At 39.5% G+C, this 23,971-nt stretch overlaps 1 protein-coding gene and 1 non-coding gene across 2 annotated transcripts in view; both read right to left on the reverse strand.

Moving 5' to 3' along the window:
- SHC4 (SHC adaptor protein 4) overlaps window positions 1-23,971 on the reverse strand; it is a 129,916-nt gene that overhangs the window by 59,768 nt on the left and 46,177 nt on the right. Inside the window, exon 3 of the mRNA XM_006736807.3 lies at window positions 2,263-2,326. Within this exon, the coding sequence (XP_006736870.1) occupies window positions 2,263-2,326 (64 nt within the window). The remainder of the gene's footprint in view (window positions 1-2,262; window positions 2,327-23,971) is intronic.
- LOC115942154 (U6 spliceosomal RNA) lies at window positions 328-433 on the reverse strand. The gene has a single exon (XR_004076775.1). It is a non-coding gene; the product is annotated as a U6 spliceosomal RNA (small nuclear RNA).

The raw sequence follows: 23,971 nt of genomic DNA on the forward strand, positions 1-23,971 counted from the left end.
ATACCCCAAAGAACTGAAGGCAGGGACTTGAACAGATAGTTGTATATCCATATTTATAGCAGCATTATTCACAACAGCTGAAACATGGAAACAACCCAAGTATCCATCAGCAGATGAATGGATAAGCAAAATGTGTTACATACATACAATGGAATATTATTCAGCCTTAAAAAGGGAGGAATGTCTTTTTTTTTAATTTAAATTCAATTTAATTAACATATACTGTATTATGAGTTTCAGAGGTAGAATTTAGTGACTTACCAGTTCTGTACCACACTCAGTGCTCATTACTTCAAGTGCCCTCTTTAACGCTCACCACCCAGCTACAAAAGTATGGAACGCTTCACAAATTTGCATGTTATCCTTGCCCAGGGGCCATGCTAATCTTCTCTGTATCATCCCAATTTAGTACATGTGCTGCTGAAATGAGCACGGGAGGAAATTCTGACACATGCTAAGCACGGATGCATCTTGAGGACATTATATGAAGTGAAATAATCCAGTCACAAAAAGACAAATACTGTATGATTCCACTCAGATGAGGTACTTAGAGTAGTCAAATTCATAGAGACAGAAAGTAGAATGGTGGTTGTCAGGGCTGGAGAAATGGGGGACTGGGAAGTCATTGTTTAATGTGTATAGAGTTTCAGTTTTACAAGATGAAGGGTTATGGGGATGGATAGGGGCAATGGTTGCTAAATGATGTGAATGTACATAGTATCACTGAGCTGTACACTTAAAAATGGTTAAAATGGTTAAAATTTTATGTTATGAATATTTTACCACAAATTTTTTAAATTGGGAGGAAAAAGAGTATAAAGATAATATAGTGCATAAAGGGTCCCTGGCATGTATTAAGTATGCAATCAATGCTAGCTATCAAAGGAAATTAACTCAATATATTTTTCTTTCCATGTGTACTTTCTGGAAAGATGATAACCTCATTTGTTTTGTTTTATTTTGTTTTGGGGTGTGGACTCCCTATTTTTGAAAAGAGAAAGTCTTAAATGAGTGAGCCTGTTTGTTGGGACCATCCAGTAAAAGCATCCTATTTGCAGAGGTTATGAGAGGCAGGAGGAGGCCAGAGGCTACTTTGGGGCCATGGGTTTTGTCAAAGAAACTAGTAAATAGGGAATTCTAATAGAATTCAAAGGCCACTTATCAGTGTTTTTCCATGCCTTGTGGCTCATCTGAGTCACTCTGGGTGACACTGGGTTCAGCCCTATGCAAAATAATGAAGACTAATAAAGAATGAGGCAGGGTGGTATGGAAATAAAGCACAAAGCTGGAAATCTGAAGACCTGGTTTCTATAGCTGGCGCTCACCATCATCGGAGTGACTCAAGGCAAATCTTCTCTGAACCAGTCTAGTAGCTGACAAAATGGGAGGGCTGGACTGGAAGATCTCTAAAAATTCCTTCTCTCTTAAACAATCTACAATTCCATGATTTACATAGTTATCTTAAAACCCTTTGCACCTCCCCTTTGCACATTCCAAAACAACTAAATGTTCTAGGGTTGACAACTAAATAGCAATAATACTAACCACCATTGCCATTGAAAGCCTAATATATGACAGACACTGTGGACACCATTTCATTTAATTCTACACAACTCTATAAAGTATGTGCTCTTTTCTCCCATTTTACAGTTGGGGAAACCAATGATCCAAAAGGTGAAAGGACTTGTCCAAGATCACACAGCAGGTGGCAGAATCAGGATTTAAATCCAAGTCTATGTAACATCAAATCTTATGCTTTCTTTCAGCATGAAAATTTCCTTCTACTCATGTGTTATTATCTCACCCCTACCAGCACCCACCTTTCCATTTGAAAATGGGCCAAGGAGTCTAAAAATTCTAAATGTTAAAATGCAGAATAGATACATTATAAAATACTGAAATTGGAAGGTACCACCCTGGTCATCTGGTTTAACTTTACTTTACAGGAACAAGCATGGGGTCTCAGAGAGAGGAGAGACCAGGCCCAAAGGTAAGTAAACACCCAGGACTGGAACCCAGATTTTTTTACTTGAACCCCAGGTGCTCTCTCCATTCCATCGCTCAAGACATCACCATTTCAGAGAGTGTCAGGCAAGTCAGAAAAATGTGAGAGACAAGACCAACTTTCAGTGCATCTCTGATATCACAGCAACTTGTAAAGGCCATTCTGCACTTTAGCTCCTATGGTAGAATCAACTATTTTGATATTCTCTTTCCCCTAGTTAGAGAAACAGAGAACAAAAAAACCATACCAGTATTTACCTTTCGCTTTTTAATGGCTCCATTTGCCCCAGAGACAGCTTCACACAGACGACTTATTGCTTCCCTACAGAACAGAAACCATATAAAGACTTAGCATACTAACATGCAGTAAATGTTCAATAAACGTTAACAAGTATTATGAACAAAATGTGCACACACATAATGGTGAGTCTGACATAAATGACTTTCCCCTATCCCCACGGGATAAAGCATTGCACTTAGTGCCTCTGCCGTTCAAACCCCCCCAAAACCCAGCAACACCCTAATGTGAAAAAAAATATCACTTTACAATAAGGAGTCCTACTATTCACCTTCTTGATCTCTTTTTTTCCTTGGATTTTTAGGTTTGGTGTTTGGCAATGTTGATTTGTAACCAAAAAGGAGGGGTAGAACTTTGGTGTCTGGGAACACTTCGGTTTTACTTTTAGCAAAATCCTCTCTGTGGTGTTATGAATAAAAAGCTTCCTAGTATCTCAGCACCAAAGATGATGAAATACAAAAGAATCTGACCCCAGAGGAAGTTTAAAAGGACTGGGAGAGAATTGAACTTCAAGGTGGTCTCAAATGGAGCCTTATTGACCGAGATACTGCTACAAGCCATTGAGCTTTCACGTAATTTCAGAGTAGAAATGAAAATCAATAACAAATTTCCTCCTTTGCATATATATATATATATATATACCTTACCCTGTATCATACTTCCTGAGAGAAAGGTATCACTAAAATACGAAGTTGTTCCTTAATGGAAGTGGTGAGCAGAGCGGCGCCCTCCTTTCCAGAAATGCAGTTATAACTAAGAGCTTTTGTCTCTGGAACTCAGAATTCACAATGGGCGGAGGTTTCACCCGGTGTAATCTGAGCCATAACCTTGTGGCTTTCAACCCATATATTAAACTTTGCACAAAGCACATCTCTAAGCTCTTACCTGGATTCACTGGACATCATTGCTTAAATTAGCAAACCGAATTAGTTCACACACATAGGCGCACGTGCAACATTGTATTACAATTTTTATACATACTTCATGAAAATATTTTCTTTGAGATATTTTTGATTCCTAAAGGAGGGGAGGAACACTCAGAGGAATGCAGACCCACTAAAGAAATCTATCTCCCTCTCTATCTACAGAGAGAGATATATAACACAGACACAGATAGAGATATATAGATATAGATATATTAGTGCAGATCTATGTTCTCAGTGTTCTAGTAGACATTTTGGAAAGATAAGTAGAATTCCCAAAGATTCTAGGCACCATTTTAGATTTATAATGTGTGTTTTAGTTCAGATTCTTTTTTGGGGGGGGGTGAATATATGAAACTCTTCTCCAAGGTATTCTCTTGTCTGACTTGCATAATTTGCTGTAACCAAAACACAGAATGGCTTTTTGGTTTAGCATATTTTCTCAGGATTTTATATTTTATATTTATGGTTTCCATAAATATAAAGGATTCCAACCTTTGTTCTCTGGATGGAACAGAAAGACTGCTCAGAGAGTTAGGCTCTTTGGTTGGTTGATTGATGTCTGAGTCATCCTAATGATTATTCAATAATTGATGAGACACATAATAATTAATCTGAATTAGCCTCTGGTGTTGCCGAAATAACTAGTCCAGGCACCTATGTTGTTGGTATTTAATAAAGAGGGATTATAGAAAAGTTATTATCAGAACCTTTACTCCATGAGAGCCAACCGGGGTGCTTTGGTCTAAAAAGCTCCTTGTAAATGGTTTGAAATAAAAGTAGAAACAAAGATGTACATTGATGCTGCAAGTATAACAACAGTTATTATTAGAAGTTGTTACTTTTTTTTTTTAAGATTTTATTTATTTATTTGAGAGAGAGAAAGAGAGAGAGCACATGAGAGGGGGGAGGGTCAGAGGGAGAAGCAGACCCCCTGCCAAGCAGGGAGCCCGATGCGGGACTCGATCCTGGGACTCCAGGATCATGACCTGAGCCGAAGGCAGCCGCTTAACCGACTGAGCCACCCAGGCGCCCCCAGAAGTTGTTACTTTTATAAAGCACCTTGTAGTTTTACAAAGTGCTTTCCCAGGCATTGTTTTCTTGATTCTCACATAGTCAATATCATCCAACAAAAAGTAGCGTTGTAAATGGGAATTAAAAGGAGTGCTTTATGGCGTGAGTACCTCTTGAGGACGATTTGGAAGGATGAACCTTCCTGGCAGAGTGGAGTATGGAAATTCCAGGCAGAGGGAAGAGCATGTGTAAAGACATGAAAATATAAATTATCATGATAGGAGGGGACCTACAAATACTTTGATATTGTGGAGCATAAAGTGAAGAACAAGAGTGAATAAAGAGCGGAGAGATGGGATGAGAGTCTGAAAACGTTTTCTGTGAAAGGCCAAACAATAAGTATTTTAGCCTTTGCTCTGTTACAACTACTCAACTCTGCCATTATAACTCAAAAGCAGCAGTCGACAATATGCAAACAAACGAGCATGGCTGTGTTCCAATAAAACTCTATTTCTAAAAGCAGGCAGCTGGCTATATTTAGCCCAAGGACCATCGTTTGCCAACCTCCGGATTAGATAATTCACACAAAAGAGATAGAAATAGTTCGGTTTTAAAAAACAGGAAAATGTTCACATTCATCATAATTTTAAAACTGAAAATCAAAACAACTACGAGATACTTCACTCTCGTTAAGTTAGCAAAAAAGAGAATTACAAATGCACTGTTGGGGAATATGGGGAAAAGTCCACTTCAAGGGTACTTATCCATTGCTGGGGGCCCTGATTAGTATTAATACAGTCTTTCTAGAGAGTGATTTGGTAAAAGATGATAAATCTCTTAATTGTTATCAGAGCTTTTGACAAGGGGAGGAGAATTTGTATTGAAATGGCATTGAGTAAGTATATAGAATAAACATCTATTTTAGAGTAAAAAACCAACTCTATAGCTTGTGATATAGACATAAAACTTATCAATATAAATATTTCCACTTGGAATGTTACGTGTGAAGACTATAGAAATAAGGGTCTATATAAATTAGTGGGAAAAGAGTAGAACATGGAATGGTATACACACCTTGGTAGCAGCTACATAAAATTAATTCTGTCTAAGTAGTGATATAGAAAGAGCTTATAAACAATGACTTGGTTTTAGGTGTTTTTTTTGTGTGTGTGGTTTGTTGTTCCCTATTTTTATTCTATTGATATTTAGCTGTAAACAATGTTATGTTTTCCCTTCACCGTGCAGTTGATTGAATAAATAATCTTTTAAAATATTAAAAGAATGGAAAGTAAGTTCCTCAGCAAGAGTTTTGCTCATCTGCTGTGAAAATGTGAGGGCATGTCCAAGGTGTCCCAGTGAAGAGTGATAGCCTTTCTCTCTTTTGCCAACACCCACACAGAGATGGGTCAATATTCGTGTTACAGATAAGAAAAGATCTTCTTTATTTGTATCTCTGTCCCATCCCAGCTTAGCCTTTAACTCCTCCATCTTTATGGCTGCTAAATCCAGATTTATTTTTTCAGTTTATTTGGTAGACTTGCTTATTTCCCTTCCCCAAAGTTTCATAAAGAATAAAAATCTTGGGCGCCTGGGTGGCTCAGATGGTTAAGCATCTGCCTTCGGCTCAGGTCATGATCTCAGGGTCCTGGGATCGAGTCCCGCATCGGGCTCCCTGCTCCTTGGGAGCCTGCTTCTCCCTCTGCCTCTCTCTCTCTCTCTGTCTCTCATGAATAAATAAATAAAATTAAAAATATATATATTAAAAAAATAAATAAAAATAAAAATCTTGACCAGGTTTAGCAACGCTTTCACAATAGAAATCCCTACCTTTATTTTTATTTATTTTTTTTTAAAGATTTTATTTATTTATTTGAGAGAGAGAGAATGAGAGACAGAGAGCACGAGAGGGAAGAGGGTCAGAGGGAGAAGCAGGCCCCCCGCTGAGCAGGGAGCCCGATGCGGGACTCGATCCCGGGACTCCAGGATCATGACCTGAGCCGAAGGCAGTCGCTTAACCAACTGAGCCACCCAGGCGCCCCAGAAATCCCTACCTTTAAAATGATACACAATGCCATTGCAGGGAGCCTGGATTTTAATGAAGGAACAGCTCCTATTTATATGGCTTCGCCTAGTACTACACACCTTAGGTACATCATCCCATTTATTCTTAACAGTATCATTTCAATCTTCAGTTCATTCTGATTCCACTCAACAAGAGACCTGCAGAAGTGATTATTTGGGTATTTGGAGAGGATACGTTTGACAGTTTTTTGGAAAACTTTTTTCACTCCATACTCAAATGTGCTTTATTGTCAAGTGCATATTTAGACTTGGTTCTTGAATTGTAATGGTGATCTGCTGCTTTTTCTTTTAATAAAATTTGACTGAAAATGTTTGACATTTTTTTAATGAGTTAACCAAAGAAGTGCAGCTACTATTCCTTATTAGTTCTGCATTTCTTCCCTAAATTCCACTTAGCTTAAATCAATTTTCTTTTTCTCTGAATTTTAATTCCACAAAATAACTTCAGAATCGATTAAAAGTTGAGTACAACAATTAGTGTTTTAATTTCATAGAAGATCTCATTGTGACATTTTTCCTGATATGTAAAGCAGTCCATTGGCAAAAGTGTGTGTATTTTCCTTCTTATTTGTAAGATTATATTTAGTGACATTCTTTTCTTTGATTATCAAAGATTCTCACTGTAGGCAGTGCTTTTTCTTGTGCCTAAGAATGTTTCTGAAAGTTGTACCACTAATGCTACCTGCCAAATTGAATGTACAGAAAGTTTCTCATCTCCTATTCAAGTTAATCAATATCAAGCACATGCGGATGCTTTAGGATGAGACTGTAGCACAGAACGCAGAAATTCTGTCCCCAGGAAATTTGCAGTGAAGCAGGTGCTGGATAGGTTTTTTTCCCCCCTACTCCTTGAGCTCTGTTAATTGTCTTCAGTAGGTTTAATGTTTGAATAAACCAGATGTCTAATAAATTTTTTTAAAAATGTCATTTCAAGATAGCTATTTTATACCCACTTTACAAATGAGGAAACTAAAGTTCAAAGAATTTAAATAACGGCTTCCAAATAATGCAGCCGTTGGTGGGAGAGGTAGAATACAAATCCAGGTCTGAATTCAAAACCTACACTTCTTCAGGGAGTGGCCATACTGCCAGGTGCACGAAAAGGAGGGAGTCTCACACTTTCAGGACCAGGAAAAGAATATCAGGTCTTCCCTTGCTCATTCCTTCAACAGTGAGGGGTTCCTTTTTGGCCAATCCTTACCCAACGTGCCTGGAGTAAACTAGCACGGGAATAGGGCAAAGTGGCAGGGGTCAATTCCAGAAAAAGCTCAAATGGATGACCCTAGTCCTTTCCCAGCCATTGCTTTCTCCGCATTGGCTGTTATATCCTCATGGAAGAAAAGAGCATCCAGAGCCCAGCTGTATGCCCATGTGGGCAAACATGCTCATGTATGCATGGCCACACACACTCAGAATTTTAAAGTCAGGAACACCACAAAAAAAGAAAATCAGAGGTCAATATCCTTGATGAACATAGATGCAAAAATCCTCAACAAAATATTAGCAAACCATATTCAACAATACATTTAAAGGATCATATATCATAATCAAGTGAGACTTATTCCAGGATGTAAAGATGGTTTAACATCTGCAAATCAATCAATGTGATACTCCACATTAACAAAATGAACGATAGAAATCATATGATCTTCTCAATAGATCCAGAAAAGTGTTTCACAAAATTCAACAACCATTTATGATTAAAAAAACTGTTAACAAATTGAGTATAGAGAGAACATACCTTAACATAAGAAAGGCCATATATGACAAACCCACAGCTAATATCATCCTCAATGGTGAAAATCTGAAAACTTTTCCTCTAAGATCAGGAACAAGACAAGGATGCCCACTCTCCCCACTTTTGTTCAAAATAGTACTGGAAAGTCCTAGCCAGAGCAATTAGGCAAATAATAATAATAATAATAAAGAAATAAAAGGCATCTAAACTGGAAAGGAAGAAGTAAAACTATCACTATTTACAGATGACATGATATTATATATAGAAAACCCTGAAGACTCCACCAAAAAATTATTAGGACTAATAAATTAATTCAGTAAAGTTGCAGGATACAAAGTTAATATATAGAAATCTGTTGCATTTCTATATACTAATAATGAACTATCAAAAAAGAGAAATCAAGAAAACAAACCTCTAAAATCAACAAGAAACAACAGGTGTTGGAGAGGATGTGACGAAAAAGGAACACTTGTGCACTGTTGGTGGGAATGCAAACTGGTGTAGCCACTGTGGAAAACAGTAGGAGATTCCTCAAAAAGTTAAAAATAAAACTACCCTGTGATCCAGCAATCACACTACTAGGTATTTATACAAAGGATACAAAAACACTAATTCAAAGGGATACATGTACCCTTGTATTTACTGCAGCATTATTTAAAATAGCCAAGATATGGAAGCAGCCCAAGTGTCCACTGACTAAAGAATGGATAAAGAGGATTTGGAATATATATATATATATTATTCAGCCATAAAAAAGAATGAAATCTTGTCATTTGCAATGACATGGATGGAACTACAGAGTATAATGCTAAGGGAAATAAGTTAGTCATAGAAAGGCAAATACCATATGATTTCATTCATATGCAGAATTTAAGAAACCAAACAAGCAAAGGGAAAAAAAAGATAGACAAACCAAGAAACAGACTCTCAACTATAGATAGAGAACACACTGATGGTTACCAGAGGGGAGGTTGGTAGGGGGTATGGATGAAACAGGTGATGGGGATGAAGGAGCGCACTTGCTGTGATGAGCACTTGGTATAGTATGGAAGTGCTGAATCACTATATTGTACATCTGAAACTAATATAACACTGTATGTTAACTAACTGGAATTAAAATAAAAACTTTAAAAAAATAAAACAATCCCATTTGCAATGACACCAAAAAGAATACCTAGGAATAAATTTAACCAAGAAGGTGATGACATGTACACTAAAAAGTGTAAGACACTGATGAAAGAAATGGAAGAAAACACACATAAATGGAAAGATATTCCATGCCCATGTACTGGAAGAATTAATATTGTTAAAATGTCCATACCACCCAAAGCAATCTACACACTCAATGCAATCCCTATCAAAATACCAGTGGCATATATATGTATCTTTTCAAATTGGTGTTTTTGTTTTCTTCTTATAGAAACCCAGTAGTGGATTTGCTGGATCATATGGTATTTCCACTTTAAATTTTTGGAGGAAACCCCATACTGTTTTCGATAGTGTCTACATCCACAAAACTAGAACAAGTAATTCTTTTCTTATTTTATTTATTTATTTATTTATTTATTTATTTATTTATTTATTTATTTATTTATGAGCGAGAGCGTGTGCGCCCATGCGCAAGCACAGGGAAGGGCAGAGGGAGAGGCAGAGAATCCCAAACAGACCCCCTGCTGAGCACAGAGTGCAATGCGGGCTCCATCTCATGACCTATGAGATCATGACCTGAGCTGAAACCAAGAGTCCGATGCTTAACCAGCTGAGCCACCCAGGTGCCCCTAGAACAAATAATTCTTAAATTTATGTAGTACCACAAAGACCCTGAATAGCCAAAACAATCTTAAGAAAGAAAAACAAAGCTGGGGGTATCATGCTTCCTGATTTCAAACTATACTATAAAGCTATAATAATCACAACAGTGAGATACTGGTGTAAAAAACAGACATATAGATCAACGGAACAGAATAGAGAGCCTGGAAATAAACATATGCATATATGGTCAATTAATTTATGACAAAGGGGTAAGAATATACAATGGAGAAAGGATGGTCTCTTCAATAAATGGTGTTGGGAAAACTGGACAGCCACATGCGAAGGAATGAAACAAGACCACTATCTTACACCATACGCAAAAATTAATTCAAAATGGATTAAAAACTTGAATGTAAGACCTGAAAACATAAACCTCCTACAAGAAACTATAAGCTCCTTGATTTCAGTCTTAACAACCCTTTTTTGGATCTGACTCCAAAGGCAAGGGAAACAAAGATGAAAATAAACAAATGGGACTACATCAAATTAAAAGCTTCTGCACAGTGAAAGAAACCATCAACAAAATGAGAAGGCAACCTACTAAATGGGAGAAGATATTTACAAATCATATACCAATAATGGGTTAATATCCAAAATATATAAAGAACTCACAGGACTCAATAATAAAAAACAAATAATCTAATTTAAAAATGGGCAGAGGATCTGAATAAACAATTTTCAAAGAAGACATACAGATGGCCAACAGACACAAGAAGAGATGCTCAAGATCACTCATCATCAAGGAAATGCAACTCAAAATCACAATGAGATATCACCTCACACCCTTTGGAATGGTTATTTTCAAAAAGACAAGAAATAAGAATATTGGCAAGGATATGAAGAAAAGGGAATCCCTGTACACTGTTAATGGGAATGTAAATTGATGTAGACACTATGGAAAACAGTATGGGGTTTCCTACAAAAATTTAAAATGGAAATACCATATCATCCAGCAAATCCACTACTGGGTTTCTATCAGAAGAAAACAAAAACACCGATTTGAAAAGATATATGCACCCCTTGGTTCATTGCAGCATTATTTACAAAAGTCAAGATATGGAAACAGCCTAAGTATCCATTGAAGGACAAATGGATAAAGGGGTATGTGTGTGTGTGTGTGTGTGTGTGTGTGTGTGTGTATACAATGAAATGCTACTCAGCCATAAGAAGAGTGAAATCTTGCATTTGTGACAACATGGAGAGACCTTGAGGGTATTATGCTAAGTGAAATAAATTTAGACAGAAAAGGCAAATACTCAATAAAAAAAAAAATAATAATGATAAGTGAAACCATAAAAAAAAAGAAAAAAAAAGAAAAGGCAAATACAGCATGATTTCACTTCCATAAGGAATCTAAAAACAAAACAAACAAAACAAAACAAAACCCAGACTCATAGATACCGAGCACAGATTGGTGCTTGCCAGAAGAGAGGGGCTTGGGACAGGGGCGAAATGGGTGAAAAGGATCAAGATATACGAACCTCAATTATAAAATAGTCATGAGATGTAATGTGCAGCATGGGCAGCATGGGACTATAGTCAATAATATTGTATTAACTTTGTATAGTGGCAGATGGTGGCTAGACTTATTGTGGTGATCAGTTCACCATGTACACAAGTGTCGAATCACTATGCTGTATGCCTGAAACTAATATAATATTGTGTGTCAATTATGCCTTAATAAAAAAAGGAGTTTTAAAGTAAGTCAAGGCTTGGAAGCATTACAGATTCTGAAAATCTCTTGATATAGAACTCTACTCAAAAGAAAAACAGGAGATGGGGTGCCTGGGTGGCTCAGTCGTTAAGCGTCTGCCTTCGGCTCAGGTCATGATCCCACATTCCTGGGATCGAGCCCCACATCAAGCCCCGCATCGGGCTCCCTGCTCCTCAGGAAGCCTGCTTCTCTCTCTCCCACTCCCCCTGCTTATGTTCCTTCTCTCGCTGCGTCTCTCTCTGTCAAATAAATAAATAAAATCTTTAAAAGAAAAACAGGAGAAACTTGTGCTTATGAACTTGCTTTTAAAAAGTAGTGATATTGTATATCCACGTTCATAGCAGTATTATTCACAACAGCTAAAACATGGGAGCAACCCAAGGGTCCATCAATGGATGAATGCATAAGCAAAACGTGATATATACATGCAATGGACTATTATTCAACCTGGAAAAGGAAGGAAATCCTGTAATATGCTACAACATACGCTAAGTGAAATACACCAGTCACAAGCAGACAACTACTGCATGATTCTACTTACATTAGGTACTTAAGAGCCGTCAAATTCGTAAAGACAGAAAGTAGAATGGTGATTGCCAGGGCCTGGGGGTGGTGGGACTGGGATGTTTCGGTTTTGCAAGATGAAAAGAATTACGGGGTTGGCTGGTGGTGATGCCTGCACAACAACGTGATTGTATTTAATAGCACCGAACTGTACGCCTAAAGATGGTTAAGATGGTACATTTTATGTTATGTATATTTTACCACAATAAAACAAGAAGAAAAAAAAATGATTATTAATTTTTTTTCAGATTTGAGACTCCAGAGAGTCACAGGCTCTCTCTCTCTCCAATAAAAGGTCTGTCTATACAAACTTTTCTATTCAATTCTAGAGGATCCGCTCCTCCCCCTCACCACCACCCCCAGAAAACCATCTGTGGGGCTCTTGGGAATCCAGAGATCCCAGGCTAAGAACCACTGCTTTAAAATAACCTCTCAAATTCCGCTTTCTCCGCTGATATCAGAGTTAACAAATCTGCAACCCCAGCCAGGGAAGAGATAGATGCTTGCATTTTGTTGCCTTTCTTCACAAAGATCTTTTCTTTCCCTCAGACCAGGACCCAGAGATTAACTGTAACATTTTCAAGAACAAAAAGTACTTTCAATGCTTTTCTGGAGTTTCAGCCACACCCTCAGACACTTTACAAATGCAGAAGAAAAAGAAAACAGAGCGCCCCAGAGCGAGCAAGGGATTTCTCCCAGGACTGGGGGTGTCCCCACCATCCCAGCTGCCTATGCAGCCCGCATTTCTGCATAACCCTTTTGGGACTGACTCGTCATGAGATATTCTCCAGCTAGCAACCATTCAGCAAATGTCCTCTCCTGGAGAAGCAGAACTTTCAGAGTTTAAATGGCTCACGATTTCCATTCTGGGAGCCTGCACTAGAAAGAAAGAGGGAGAACCGCCCTATGGCACCAACAGTGGCCACTTTGTTTATTGTTTTGCCACATGAGAGGGAAGGGGAGAAGTGGGCTGATGTAAGAGAATGAGAATGCAGTGGAAGATTTGCTTTTAAGCATATAAAACCCTGCCTACACCATAAAACCAAAAAAAGATATTTTGTCTGTCTTCACAGAGTCCACACTAATCATCCAAACAAAGCCACCTTTCTTCATCAACCCTTGGCCATGACAGTACTTAAGTTATAATTTTTCTGTGTCTTTAACCCTTAAACAGTTAAGCTCTTCTGGAAGCAAAGTTGCCTACCCCCCCCCTCCTTGTTTTAGGTTTGGACAGCAATATCACAACCCAAGACAAAGACAAAGTGGAGCGATTAATCCGGGGGGGGGGGTGCTGTGGGATGGATTGTTTCTCGTAAATGTCAAAATGCAGTTCTTCAGTAAATAGGAAAGCCAGAAAATGTGTAACATGAAACTAGGCAAAAGGCCCAGTGGAATGGTTCAAGGCAGCTCTTCCCACCTCCTGCTACACGCCCCCCCACACACACACAGAGAGGGAGTGGTTTCAATTTTGTCCAGGCAAATAGAAATGAGAATAAATTTTAATCACAGCAAAAACCTCTCCCAAATAAAACTCAAAAATAATCAGGCAAAACAAAGTCCCCAGTATCTCCTTGTATCTCCCAAGGGACTTGCCCTTACTTTTCCTCTCCCGCATGACTCCTCCAAGAAATCCGTTCAGTGTCCAAGGGACAGGTTGTCGATGTCTCAGAGTGCCTTCAAATCGATGAATGAAGGGACTCCTGAGCATCTCAAGCCCCACAACGTTGTACTGTTGTTTTAGGGAAACTAGTACCTTCTTTTTTGAAAACTTTGCCTGCAGAAGATCAAGGCCCCGTGATCTATGTGTTCAATTTTGTTCAGTTTGGTGAAATTAAAGACATTCAAAAATTTGTGTAAGCCCTCAGACAAGACACTTTAGACCATGAGGCTGCCTCCATGGCGATAAGCACACAATGAATACAGTCAGTGCCCACAGACTGGTAGAAAATGGATAGCTTCAAACTCCCTTTGTGCTGTTATCAAGGGGCATCACCCCTGCACTCTATGAGGGTAGACACAGCCCATAAAATATATCCTTTCCTTTAGAAATAGGCACTTCAAGTCCCAAGACGGCCAAATAAAACCTTTCAGGACTGCCCACAACTTCTAGTCTCATACTGACTTATCGTACCTCTCTGCCCAACCTGAATTATATTTAAAGTCTGATTCTAAAGTACGTTTGCAATTCTACCCAGCTCAGCCACCACAGAACACAGCTGTCCTGTGTGCTCCACAATGCTGCCCTTTGGCTCCGAGGCAAATGTTGCCCCATCAAGTGCACTTGACTGAAGCGAGAGACCCCCCCCCACCCCGCAAGTGTCCGTGGTGAACAGAAATGAAGTGCTGATTTTCTCCTATCCCCACAATGATTTCCTGTGTAATGGAATCACATATTTCAAAATGCAAACACCTACACCCACAAAAACACCTTCTAAGTGTCTAAGCCTTATGAAAATGACAAGAGAGAAATGGGGTTGATTTCATACAAAACACCCTGAAATTTGTAAATCCAAAGAACTGTTTTCCATTACTTTGGGATAAACTGGGCTTTTCTAAAACAACTCTGTTTTGGACAAAATATTCAAAATATGATGAAGGCATGTCTTTGGGAGCGAAAGAGTGAACTGATACACAGTCTGGTCACATAAGTCAAAGCTCATTTTTTTAAAATCCAAAACAGATCTAACTTAATCATCCACTTTATCCACCCTATTTCACTCCAAATGATGTTTATCTACTTCCAAAAAGTAGGCCTATCTTCAAAGAAAGAAGATTGGCACCATTTAAGATTTTGCAAACAGTTTGCCATTGAGGTTATCTATACCACGAGCAAGACAGTAATTGGTAGGATGAGTATATGACTTCCACACTGCTTTTGAAAAAAATAACTCTGGTTATTTGAAAGGCCATTTAGCATATATATTATAGATTTTACCTGGTACGTCCCTCTTTTTTTTTTTGATGTGTGTGTGCCCACTTCAGAGGAATCAATAACTGGTCTAGCCAGTTGAGTCCACTGTAGCAAATAATGGTAGGACAGCTAATGCCTGCATATCTGCTAAAAATTTAACAGCATAACCGTTTAAGTAGGTAGTGATTAAGCTTTAAAGTTCTTAAGAATCAACTAGGATGCTGGTTAAAATGTAGACTCCTGGGACTATTCCTGGCGATTTCAATTCTATAGGTCTGGAGTGGGGCCCAGGAGCCTCCAGGTGATTCTGAGGCAGATCGGTCCATGCACGAAGTTGATTAAAACTTCTATCGGTCTCACTGCACAGAATACCTGGTTCTATGTTCTGCAGTTTCAAGCAGATGCTTGTGCTAGTAAATGCTAAGGAATTAGGTCACCTACTCCTAGCAGCTAGGGTAGGGATGGCCACACTGCCTATGCGCTTGATGACGTTCCATTTGGGGGAAAATTTGTCTTCAACTCAGTCATTCCATATGCTGGGCTAGATATCTGGTATAATCCTCTCCTCTCCCCCACCCTTTCGTCCCCGCCAGTCTCCTTATGGGAAGGGCTTTCACCAGAGGGCATCTGGAGGTCCTGAACATCTTTGCTCACATTGCCCCCAGAACACACAGGTGGTGCAGAGTGACCTGCATTCTCTCTCCCATCTGGCAGCCTGCATGCCAACAGGCCTCATCCACCTGTCCTTCCAAATGCCTTCATGCTCTAGGTAGTGGTTCTCAACCTTGGCCACACATTGGGGAAACACAGGCGAGCTTTAACAAATCCTGAAGACAGGGTCTCATCTCCAGACTGTTTTCATTGGGGCAGGGTGGGGCTTGGAGACTGGGAGTTTGAAAAACTCCCTCAAGTGTTCTAACAGAGCTAAAGTTGAGAGTCTCTTAACAGTGGCAGTTGGCCTGCCTTTCCTATAAAAGGCCAGGTAGTAAAACCGCTAGGCTTTGCTGGCCACACGATCTCTGTCACAACTACTCAGCTCTGCAGCTGTAGCTAGGAAGACAGCCACAGACAATATACAAATGAATGGGCATGATTGTGTGATGGTAACACTTAGGGACCCTGAAATCTGAATTTCATAAAATTTTCACGTGTCGTGAAATATTCTTCTTTTAATTGTTTCCTGAACCATTTAAAAAGGTCAAAACCATTCTTGGGTCACAAGGTGGCAGAATCAAAATCAGGCAGTAGGCTGAATTAGGCGCTCAGGCTGTGGTTTGCTGACCCTTCTTCTGGAGCAAACCAAAAATGAACGTTAGAGCCTTTGGGGTCATGGTCAGCTATGGGACACCTATTAGAGCACAACTTTTAATCTTTACAAAGATTATTTATATAGATTTTGGACTTGGTCTTATTCCGTTTCTTGGTACAGGAAGCTGGGTTTTATAAGAGGTGGGTCTTCTGTGTAAATATAAGAATTATGGAACTCCTTTTACAAACTGTGAATTATCATCTTCCATTCTTTGTCCCTCCTACCAGCACTCAGTGGAGAAAGTGGGGAACTGGAATTATTTTTTGTTTTGTTTTGTTTTAATATCCACTAACCTTCATTAAGTGATGCCATGTGCATTATCCAGTACAAAGTACATGAAGGAATACAGAAGTAAATGCAAGTGCAAAATTATAGTAAATGTTAAGGGCTTTAATTTGTCTCTAACTTCTCTTCCACATGATAACAGAACCTGGATAAAGGCTGGTTCAGTGGGCTCTGCAAGCAGACAGCAAAGGTTCCAAAAGTAGCTCCTTCACAAATTCTGTGACCCTGAGCAAGGTAGTGCTTTATCCTTATAATGTCTGTCTGCTTTAAGAAATGGGTCTAACCTGCTTTTTACAATGCCTAGTACCCAGCAGAGTATTCTCTGTGTTATAACTGGGGTGCTATAGATAATATGTTGGAGAAGAGGTCCAATTATGTCTGTTATGCAACTAGTAATGGACAGTACACGTTTCTGTCAAGGCAGAATGCGTAAATGTGGCACTGAATCCCAGTGTGATCCCTTTTCCCAACTCCCCCTTCTGCAGAGAGGTACTCATTGCCCCTATTGCTGGAGCGTTCACTGCTAATGGCTCAAGGCTAAGTTCCTTCTCCAGAAAATGTCTCCTCCTTAAGGCAATTGCTTTGCCCACAGATACATCCCCTCTCCAGAGATAGAGGGCATCCAACGACAGGTCAATATGAAGTTCCAAGACCTGGTCTCTTTGCCCATGGGATCTACTCAGGTCTTTCGTGAGATGGTACCGCTGGTCAACCTCCCCCCCGCCCGGTCCTGCATCCCTCACTCCCTCACGTGTTGCTCCTGAGAGCCCACCCAGCAAGCCTCTGCATTTAACTCTCTACCTCAGAGTCTGTTTCTACATCCAGCCTCCGCCCTGCTCATGAGCTGCTGCCAGAATGATGCCACCTGACACTGGCATACACATTTAACTAGAAGATGTCTTTTTTTTTAATAATCTGTGTTGTCACAGATGAGAGTGGAAAGAAATTATTTTCAGAGAAATTCTCATTAGTGGCTCAGATAATCTGGATCAAAAAGATCCACCCTCGTATTGTTCAATCATATGTGAAAGCACCTATTTTATAGAGTAGGTGCAGCTCTCACGAGCTACAACTCATGTTTAATTAAAGGAGTCAGAGCTGCACACTTACTCTGTGAGGCAATTCGCAGTTTTCCTAAGGAGAATACCAATAGGGCACGGAACAAGTCTGCCTGGCAGGTGGAGAGATGCACCAACTGTCCTGCATTTCCTTTGGCCACAAAGCTCTCTTTTTATCAAAGATAGGACTCCTTCATGCAGAGATTAGTTTTTAATGAATTTTGAGTACCTTCCATCTGGGCCCGCTCTTCCTAAAAGGAACTGCATCATTGACTTTTCTGGCTATATATACACAGACATAGAGCAAAATTAGAACTCGCTGCTCTGACATTCCCCAGGCTTTGCCCTTTTCTTAAAAATGAAAACAGAACAACAGTAAAAACCTCCAGATGCTTTGGGGGAATTTTCTGGAGAACTGCCTTTTCAAAATGAAGGGGTTTCCATATGATCCATGGCCCAACTGTAAACCTCATTTTGAAACCACAGGATATGCTTCCCTTATACCCGTGGTTCTCAAAGGGTAGTTCCTGGACTAGCAGCATGAGCAAAACCTGGGAACTTGATAGCCATGCAAATTCTTGAATCAAAAACTCTAGGAGTGGAGTACAACATTCTGTGTTTCAACAAGTCCTCCAAGTAACTGATTCCCTTGCATGCTAAAGTTTGAGAACCACCGTCTGACACAATCTTTATTTTTCCTTAGTAGAGATTGGAAAACATCACTAAAAGTATCCTCACCTACAAATTTATGAGTATCATTATGAAGGCCCTCCAGAGGGAACTCACAAATAAGGCACCTGGCATATTGAACCCAGGCCAAATTCCAAACTGAGGACTCAACATTTCTTTACTCTGTCACTTCTGGCTTTCGGCATTTCCCTGAGCTTTGTTCCTTAAAGTTCTCTCATTTTGATGAAGGCAAGCACACAAGATTCAGGCAGATTTTGTTTCTGGTTCCACCACTTATTAACTTGCTAGGTGACCATGGTGAGTTCCATAATTTCTCTAAGTCTCAGTGTCCTCACGGGCAAAATAAGATTAATAGTGATATCCCTCTTATAAACGTTAACTTTTGTGATGATGACAATGCTGATGATGTTAGCTATTACTTAATCATAAACTACTCTGTAGACTGCTTGCTAATAGTTGAAACTAGAAAGAGGCTGAAGCCAATTCCATGGGGATTGAGAAATCTTTCTCTTCATCTGAATCAACTCCTTGAGCCCCAAGGGTCTTTAAACCAAACTGAGTATCTTCAGTGAATTTATTTTTATTCCTTTGTTTAGCAATATTTATGAATGGTGTCCATGTGTCAGGCACTCTGCCTTAGAGCTAGGGGCCTGACCCAGTTGTCTAAGATTTCCTCATTCTGGACTTTGACCTCATTTAGGATGCCAGATTCCATGTTGGTAGATTCTCTAGGTCTTTTCTGCTTTTCTCTGACTACCAGCAGTGACCATGGAGGCTTCAAGACCTCCAGAGTCACCTCAAGATCTGTGATCAAGGCCTGAGAAGACCTGAAACCTCTCTCTTAACCAATAAATATTTATTGATCCAACTATATCTTGGGCACTGTGGCTTTGAAACCTGGTCCAGGGCTATGGACCAGGCTTCCACAAGAACCTTCAAACCCAAAGATGATGGATGATGGAGCTCTTATGATTAGTCCATTGAAGTAGAAACATAGGAGACCCAACCCCTTCCAGGCCAGACACAGTCTGGGATGAACTCTGAGCTTTTTCAAGAGGATTCCATGAAGCTACAGCCTTGGTGTTTCTAGGAACACTGGTTCAAAAGGCTATTCTACTTGCACTGTTAAATGATTCAGACCAGTGTGTCTGTCAAAATCAAAATTAGAAATCTATTCTCTTGCTCCTGAAGAACATTTGCACTGACTATAATTGAGAATGCTTGGGGTGCTACAAATTCAGTTCTGACTTCTATAGGAAACCAAAAAGGGCTACAAAAGGGAGATACTCAAATGCCTTCTAATCTGGCTCTGCACAGTAAAGGAGGCCTGGGGAAAAAATCACTGGAGAAAGCTATTTAACTCAACAATTGGAGTTAAAAACACTGGGGTCTCCCCAAAATGCCTAGGCTTTAACATTCATGCATTTTAAGCTCTGAATTAATTTGTTCTTCCTCAAAACACTTGAGGCCTTTCTCTACCATCCCTATTTAGACATGGGCAGCTAAACATTCTCGCTTGGCTCAGTAAATGTGTATATACAACCTTTTGGAGAGTGTGTGCTTGTGTGTGGTTGTGTTTGTATGATAATATCTACCTACCTGTAAGTTCCTATATTTATCATACGGATAAATTAGCAGACCCTGATTTTAGCTGCAACATATTTTTAGAAACCACTTCATAAAGTGTATCACATTTTCCACGGGAAAGATGCTATAGTTGGGAGTTTCATTCCTAACCAAAGACTCCTCCGCAAATAAAATATAGATACTGTAAACAACTTGTCATGGAACAAAAATAATGACCATTTTACAAACCTCTATAAATATCTGAAGCATTAAAACACTGCCCTTGATGAGCACTGGGTGTTATATGCAACTAATGAATCGTTGAACACTACATCAAAAACTAATGATGTACTATATGCTGCCTAACAGAACATAATAAAAAACAATTCCAAAAAAACCCCCACTGCCCTAAGTCATATAAAAGAGAAATGAACATATACAATACCTATACATGTAGTCTCAAAGTTTCTGTCACCCCACAAAAATACAGCTCAATTGAATTATGTTCTAAAATTAATGTGCTAGCTATAATAACATGAAACATTTGATTAACAATTTAGCAAACTTTGGATTTTAATGGAACATTTTGGGGATGATTTAAATAGTGCCAATCTTTGTTGTTGTGTCCAAGGAAATTGATCTAATGTCTTCTTTTTCCTATGAGGTAGAAATCTATGTTTTACTGCATCTACTACCTCCATTTCATAAGCCTCTTTCTCCTCCTGCTTTTTCTGCTCTTCTTCCCCCTCCTCAGCCACTCCACTTCCCAATATATGATTATTACAGAAGTATTATATTTTCACAATGCAACTCTGTCCTGGCCAAAGATGATTAGTGCAGGATTAGGTCCCAATCACTGTCTCCCCTGGGAATCTGATATTTGGAACTGAGAGAACCAGAGATGGGGAATCTCTGGAGTCCTCTTGCTGGGGCCTTGGGACCCCAGACCCCTGTCCTTCTACTGGTTTGTTCATGGTTTTCCAGGTTCCATGAGCTGCCCCAATATCCTTTCAGGAAGCCCCCCTTTTGGCTTAAGCTAGGCAGAGTCATTTTCTGTTATTTAAAAGGAAAAGGACTCTTCATTAATAGACCTATGACAAGTAGATGCACTTAAAATGATTTCTTCCACCTAAAAGCTCAGGTCAAAGCAAGTACCACTCATACTTCACAACCTAGAAAATGTGCACAGCAAATGACAAAAACACCTAACAAATCAATAAGCACTGTATACTTTGACTTTAGGTATTAAACATATGACAGGATATGTTTATCATATACCAAACTGTTCCTCTTGGTTATCTCCATTGAGTTGTCTGGTTTTTTCTTTTATTTTGCCCTACTTTCCAGTTCCCACTATAAGTCAGATTTACTTTTTGTAATCAGAAAAAAAAATGTTTTTCACTGTGAACAGTGAAAAAAATGTTAAGAATGAGATGTCCCACAGAGGATTGACATCGGTGATGATGATCACAGCCGCACTGTTGTTCTCTCACTTAGAAGTGATTTTTAAAGATGACTCAGGTCTGCTGTTATTCCCTCAATGGTCCCCCAACACCTTAGTCCATTCATGGCTAAAAGAGCAGTTCCTTAGCTTCAAAGCCATGTCCACTAGGAAACATTAAGTACTGTAGGAACAGGATATGGAGTGACAGTACTTGGGTTTGAGCTCCAGCAAAAGAGCTGTGTGGGCTTGGGATGGTCACTTACCTTCTCTGAGCCTCAGCCTCCCCTGCTTTAAAACAGGGAATTACAGCACCCCCCTCTCAGGGTGTTTGTGCAGTTCGAAAGAAACCACGGATGCAACAGCTCTGTGCTGTGGGAAACAAACACTAGCTCTTGGTATCTACTCTCTCCTCCCGTCCTCTCAGCCAGTGTGGCTGTTGGTTGGGCTTCTTTGTAAAGAAATTAGAAGAAGCCACTCTGCCCTCCTTACCAAATTCTCTTGGTTGAGGACCTGCTGGAAACTTAGACCCTGAAGCTTCAATTATCCTTCTCCTACTGGCTTTCAACAAAATAAAATTCACTTATACAATACTGGATACTCCCAAAATATAACTCATCTATCTAGTAACTATACTTTAAAAAAAAATTATAGTAAAATACACATATAAAATTTGCCATTGTGACTGTTTTTAAGAGGATAGTTCAGTGGCATTAAGTGCATTCACCTTGTGCAATAATCACCCCATCCATCTCCAGAACTCTTAACCTGAAACTGTCCCCATTAAGCACCAACTCCCTCGCAACCACCCCAGCCCCTGGCAACCACCACTCTACTTTCTGTCTCTGGATCTGACAACTCCAGGTACTTTGTAGAAGTGAAATCACACAATATGTGTCCTTTGGTGACTGACTTATTTCACTTTGTGTAGTATCTTCAAGGTTTGCTATGATCTGAATGTTTTTGTCTCCCCCAAATTTGTATGTTGCAATCCTACTGGAGGTGCTGGTTAGTAGTAGGTGGAGTCTTTGGGAGGTATTTATGTCATGAGGATGGAGCCCTCATGAATGAGATTAATCACAGAGCTCCCCAGCCCCTTTCGCAATACAGTAAGTCTGTGATTCGGAAAAGGGCCCTCACCCAACCATGCTGCCACCTTGATCTCAGACCTCCAAATCCCAGAACTGTGAAAAATAAATATCTGTTGTTTATAAACTACCCAATCTGTGCTATCTTGTTACAGCAGCCCAAACAGATTAAGACAAGGCTCATCCGTGTTGTAGCATGAGCCAATTTCCTTACTTTTTCCCTCAGCTTTATTGAGGTATCATCGGCAAATAAAATTGTCATATTTTTAAAGGGTACAGTGTGATGATTTGATATACATAGACGTTGTGAAAGGACTCCCACAATCAAGCTAATTAACACATCCATCACCTCCCATATCTAACTTTTGTGTGTGTCTGTGTGTGTGAAAATACTTAAGATCTAGTCTCAGCAAATTTCAATTATACAATACAATATTATTGGCCATGGTCACCACGCTCTGCATTAGATCCTCAGATCTTGATCATCTTAAAATTAAAAGTTGGCACCATTTTACCAACATCTCCACATTTCCCCCAGCCCCCAGCCCCTGGCAACTATCCTGCTTCTATGAGTTAGACTTTCTGTCATTGTTCCACTTTTTTTTTTTTTTTTTAAGATTCCACATATAAGTGATACCATGCAGCATTTGTCTTTCTCTGGCTTATTTCCCTTAGCATAATGCCTTCCAGGTTCTTGCATGCTGTCAAAACTGGCAGGATGTTCTTCTTTTTTAAAGCTAATATTCCTCTGCGTGTGTGTGTGTCTCACATTTAGCTTATCTATTTGTCCATCAGTGCACACTTGGGTTGCTTCCACCTTTTGTGTATTGGGAATCATGCTGCTCTGAACATGGATGTACAAATATCTGAGTCGCTGTTTTCAAGTCATTTAGAACTATACCCAGAAGTGGAATTGCTGGATCATATGGTAATTCTATTTTTAATATTTTTAGAAAGTCCCATGCTGTTTTCCCTAGTGGCTGCACCATTTTACATTGCCACCAAGAACACACAAGAGTTCCTAATTTCTCCACACCCTGCTAAGATTTGTTATTTTCTGTTTTTTGGATTTGTGTACTTTTGTTTTAAACAATAGTCATTCTAATGAGTGTGAAGTGCAATCTCATTGTGGTGGGGTTTTTTTAAAGATTTTATTTATTTATTTGACAGAGAGAGACACAGCTAGAGAGGGAACACAAGCAGGGGGAGTGGGAGAGGGAGAAGCAGGCTCCCCACTGAGCAGGGAGCCCGATGTAGGGCTCGACCCCAGGACCCTGGGATCATGACCTGAGCTGAAGGCAGACACTAAACCACTGAGCCACCCAGGCGCCCTTCATTGTGGTTTTGATTTGCATTTCCCTAAAGATTAGTGACATTGAGCATCTTTTCATGTGCTAATGGCCCATTTGTGTGTCTTCTTTGGAGAAATGTCTATTCAAGTCCTTTGCCCAGTTTTTCATAAAGTTGTTTGTTT

Source organism: Leptonychotes weddellii, chromosome 9 (genome assembly GCF_054177405.1).
Source record: "Leptonychotes weddellii isolate Sample4059 chromosome 9, ASM5417740v2, whole genome shotgun sequence".
In the NCBI taxonomy this organism is placed as follows: domain Eukaryota; kingdom Metazoa; phylum Chordata; class Mammalia; order Carnivora; family Phocidae; genus Leptonychotes; species Leptonychotes weddellii.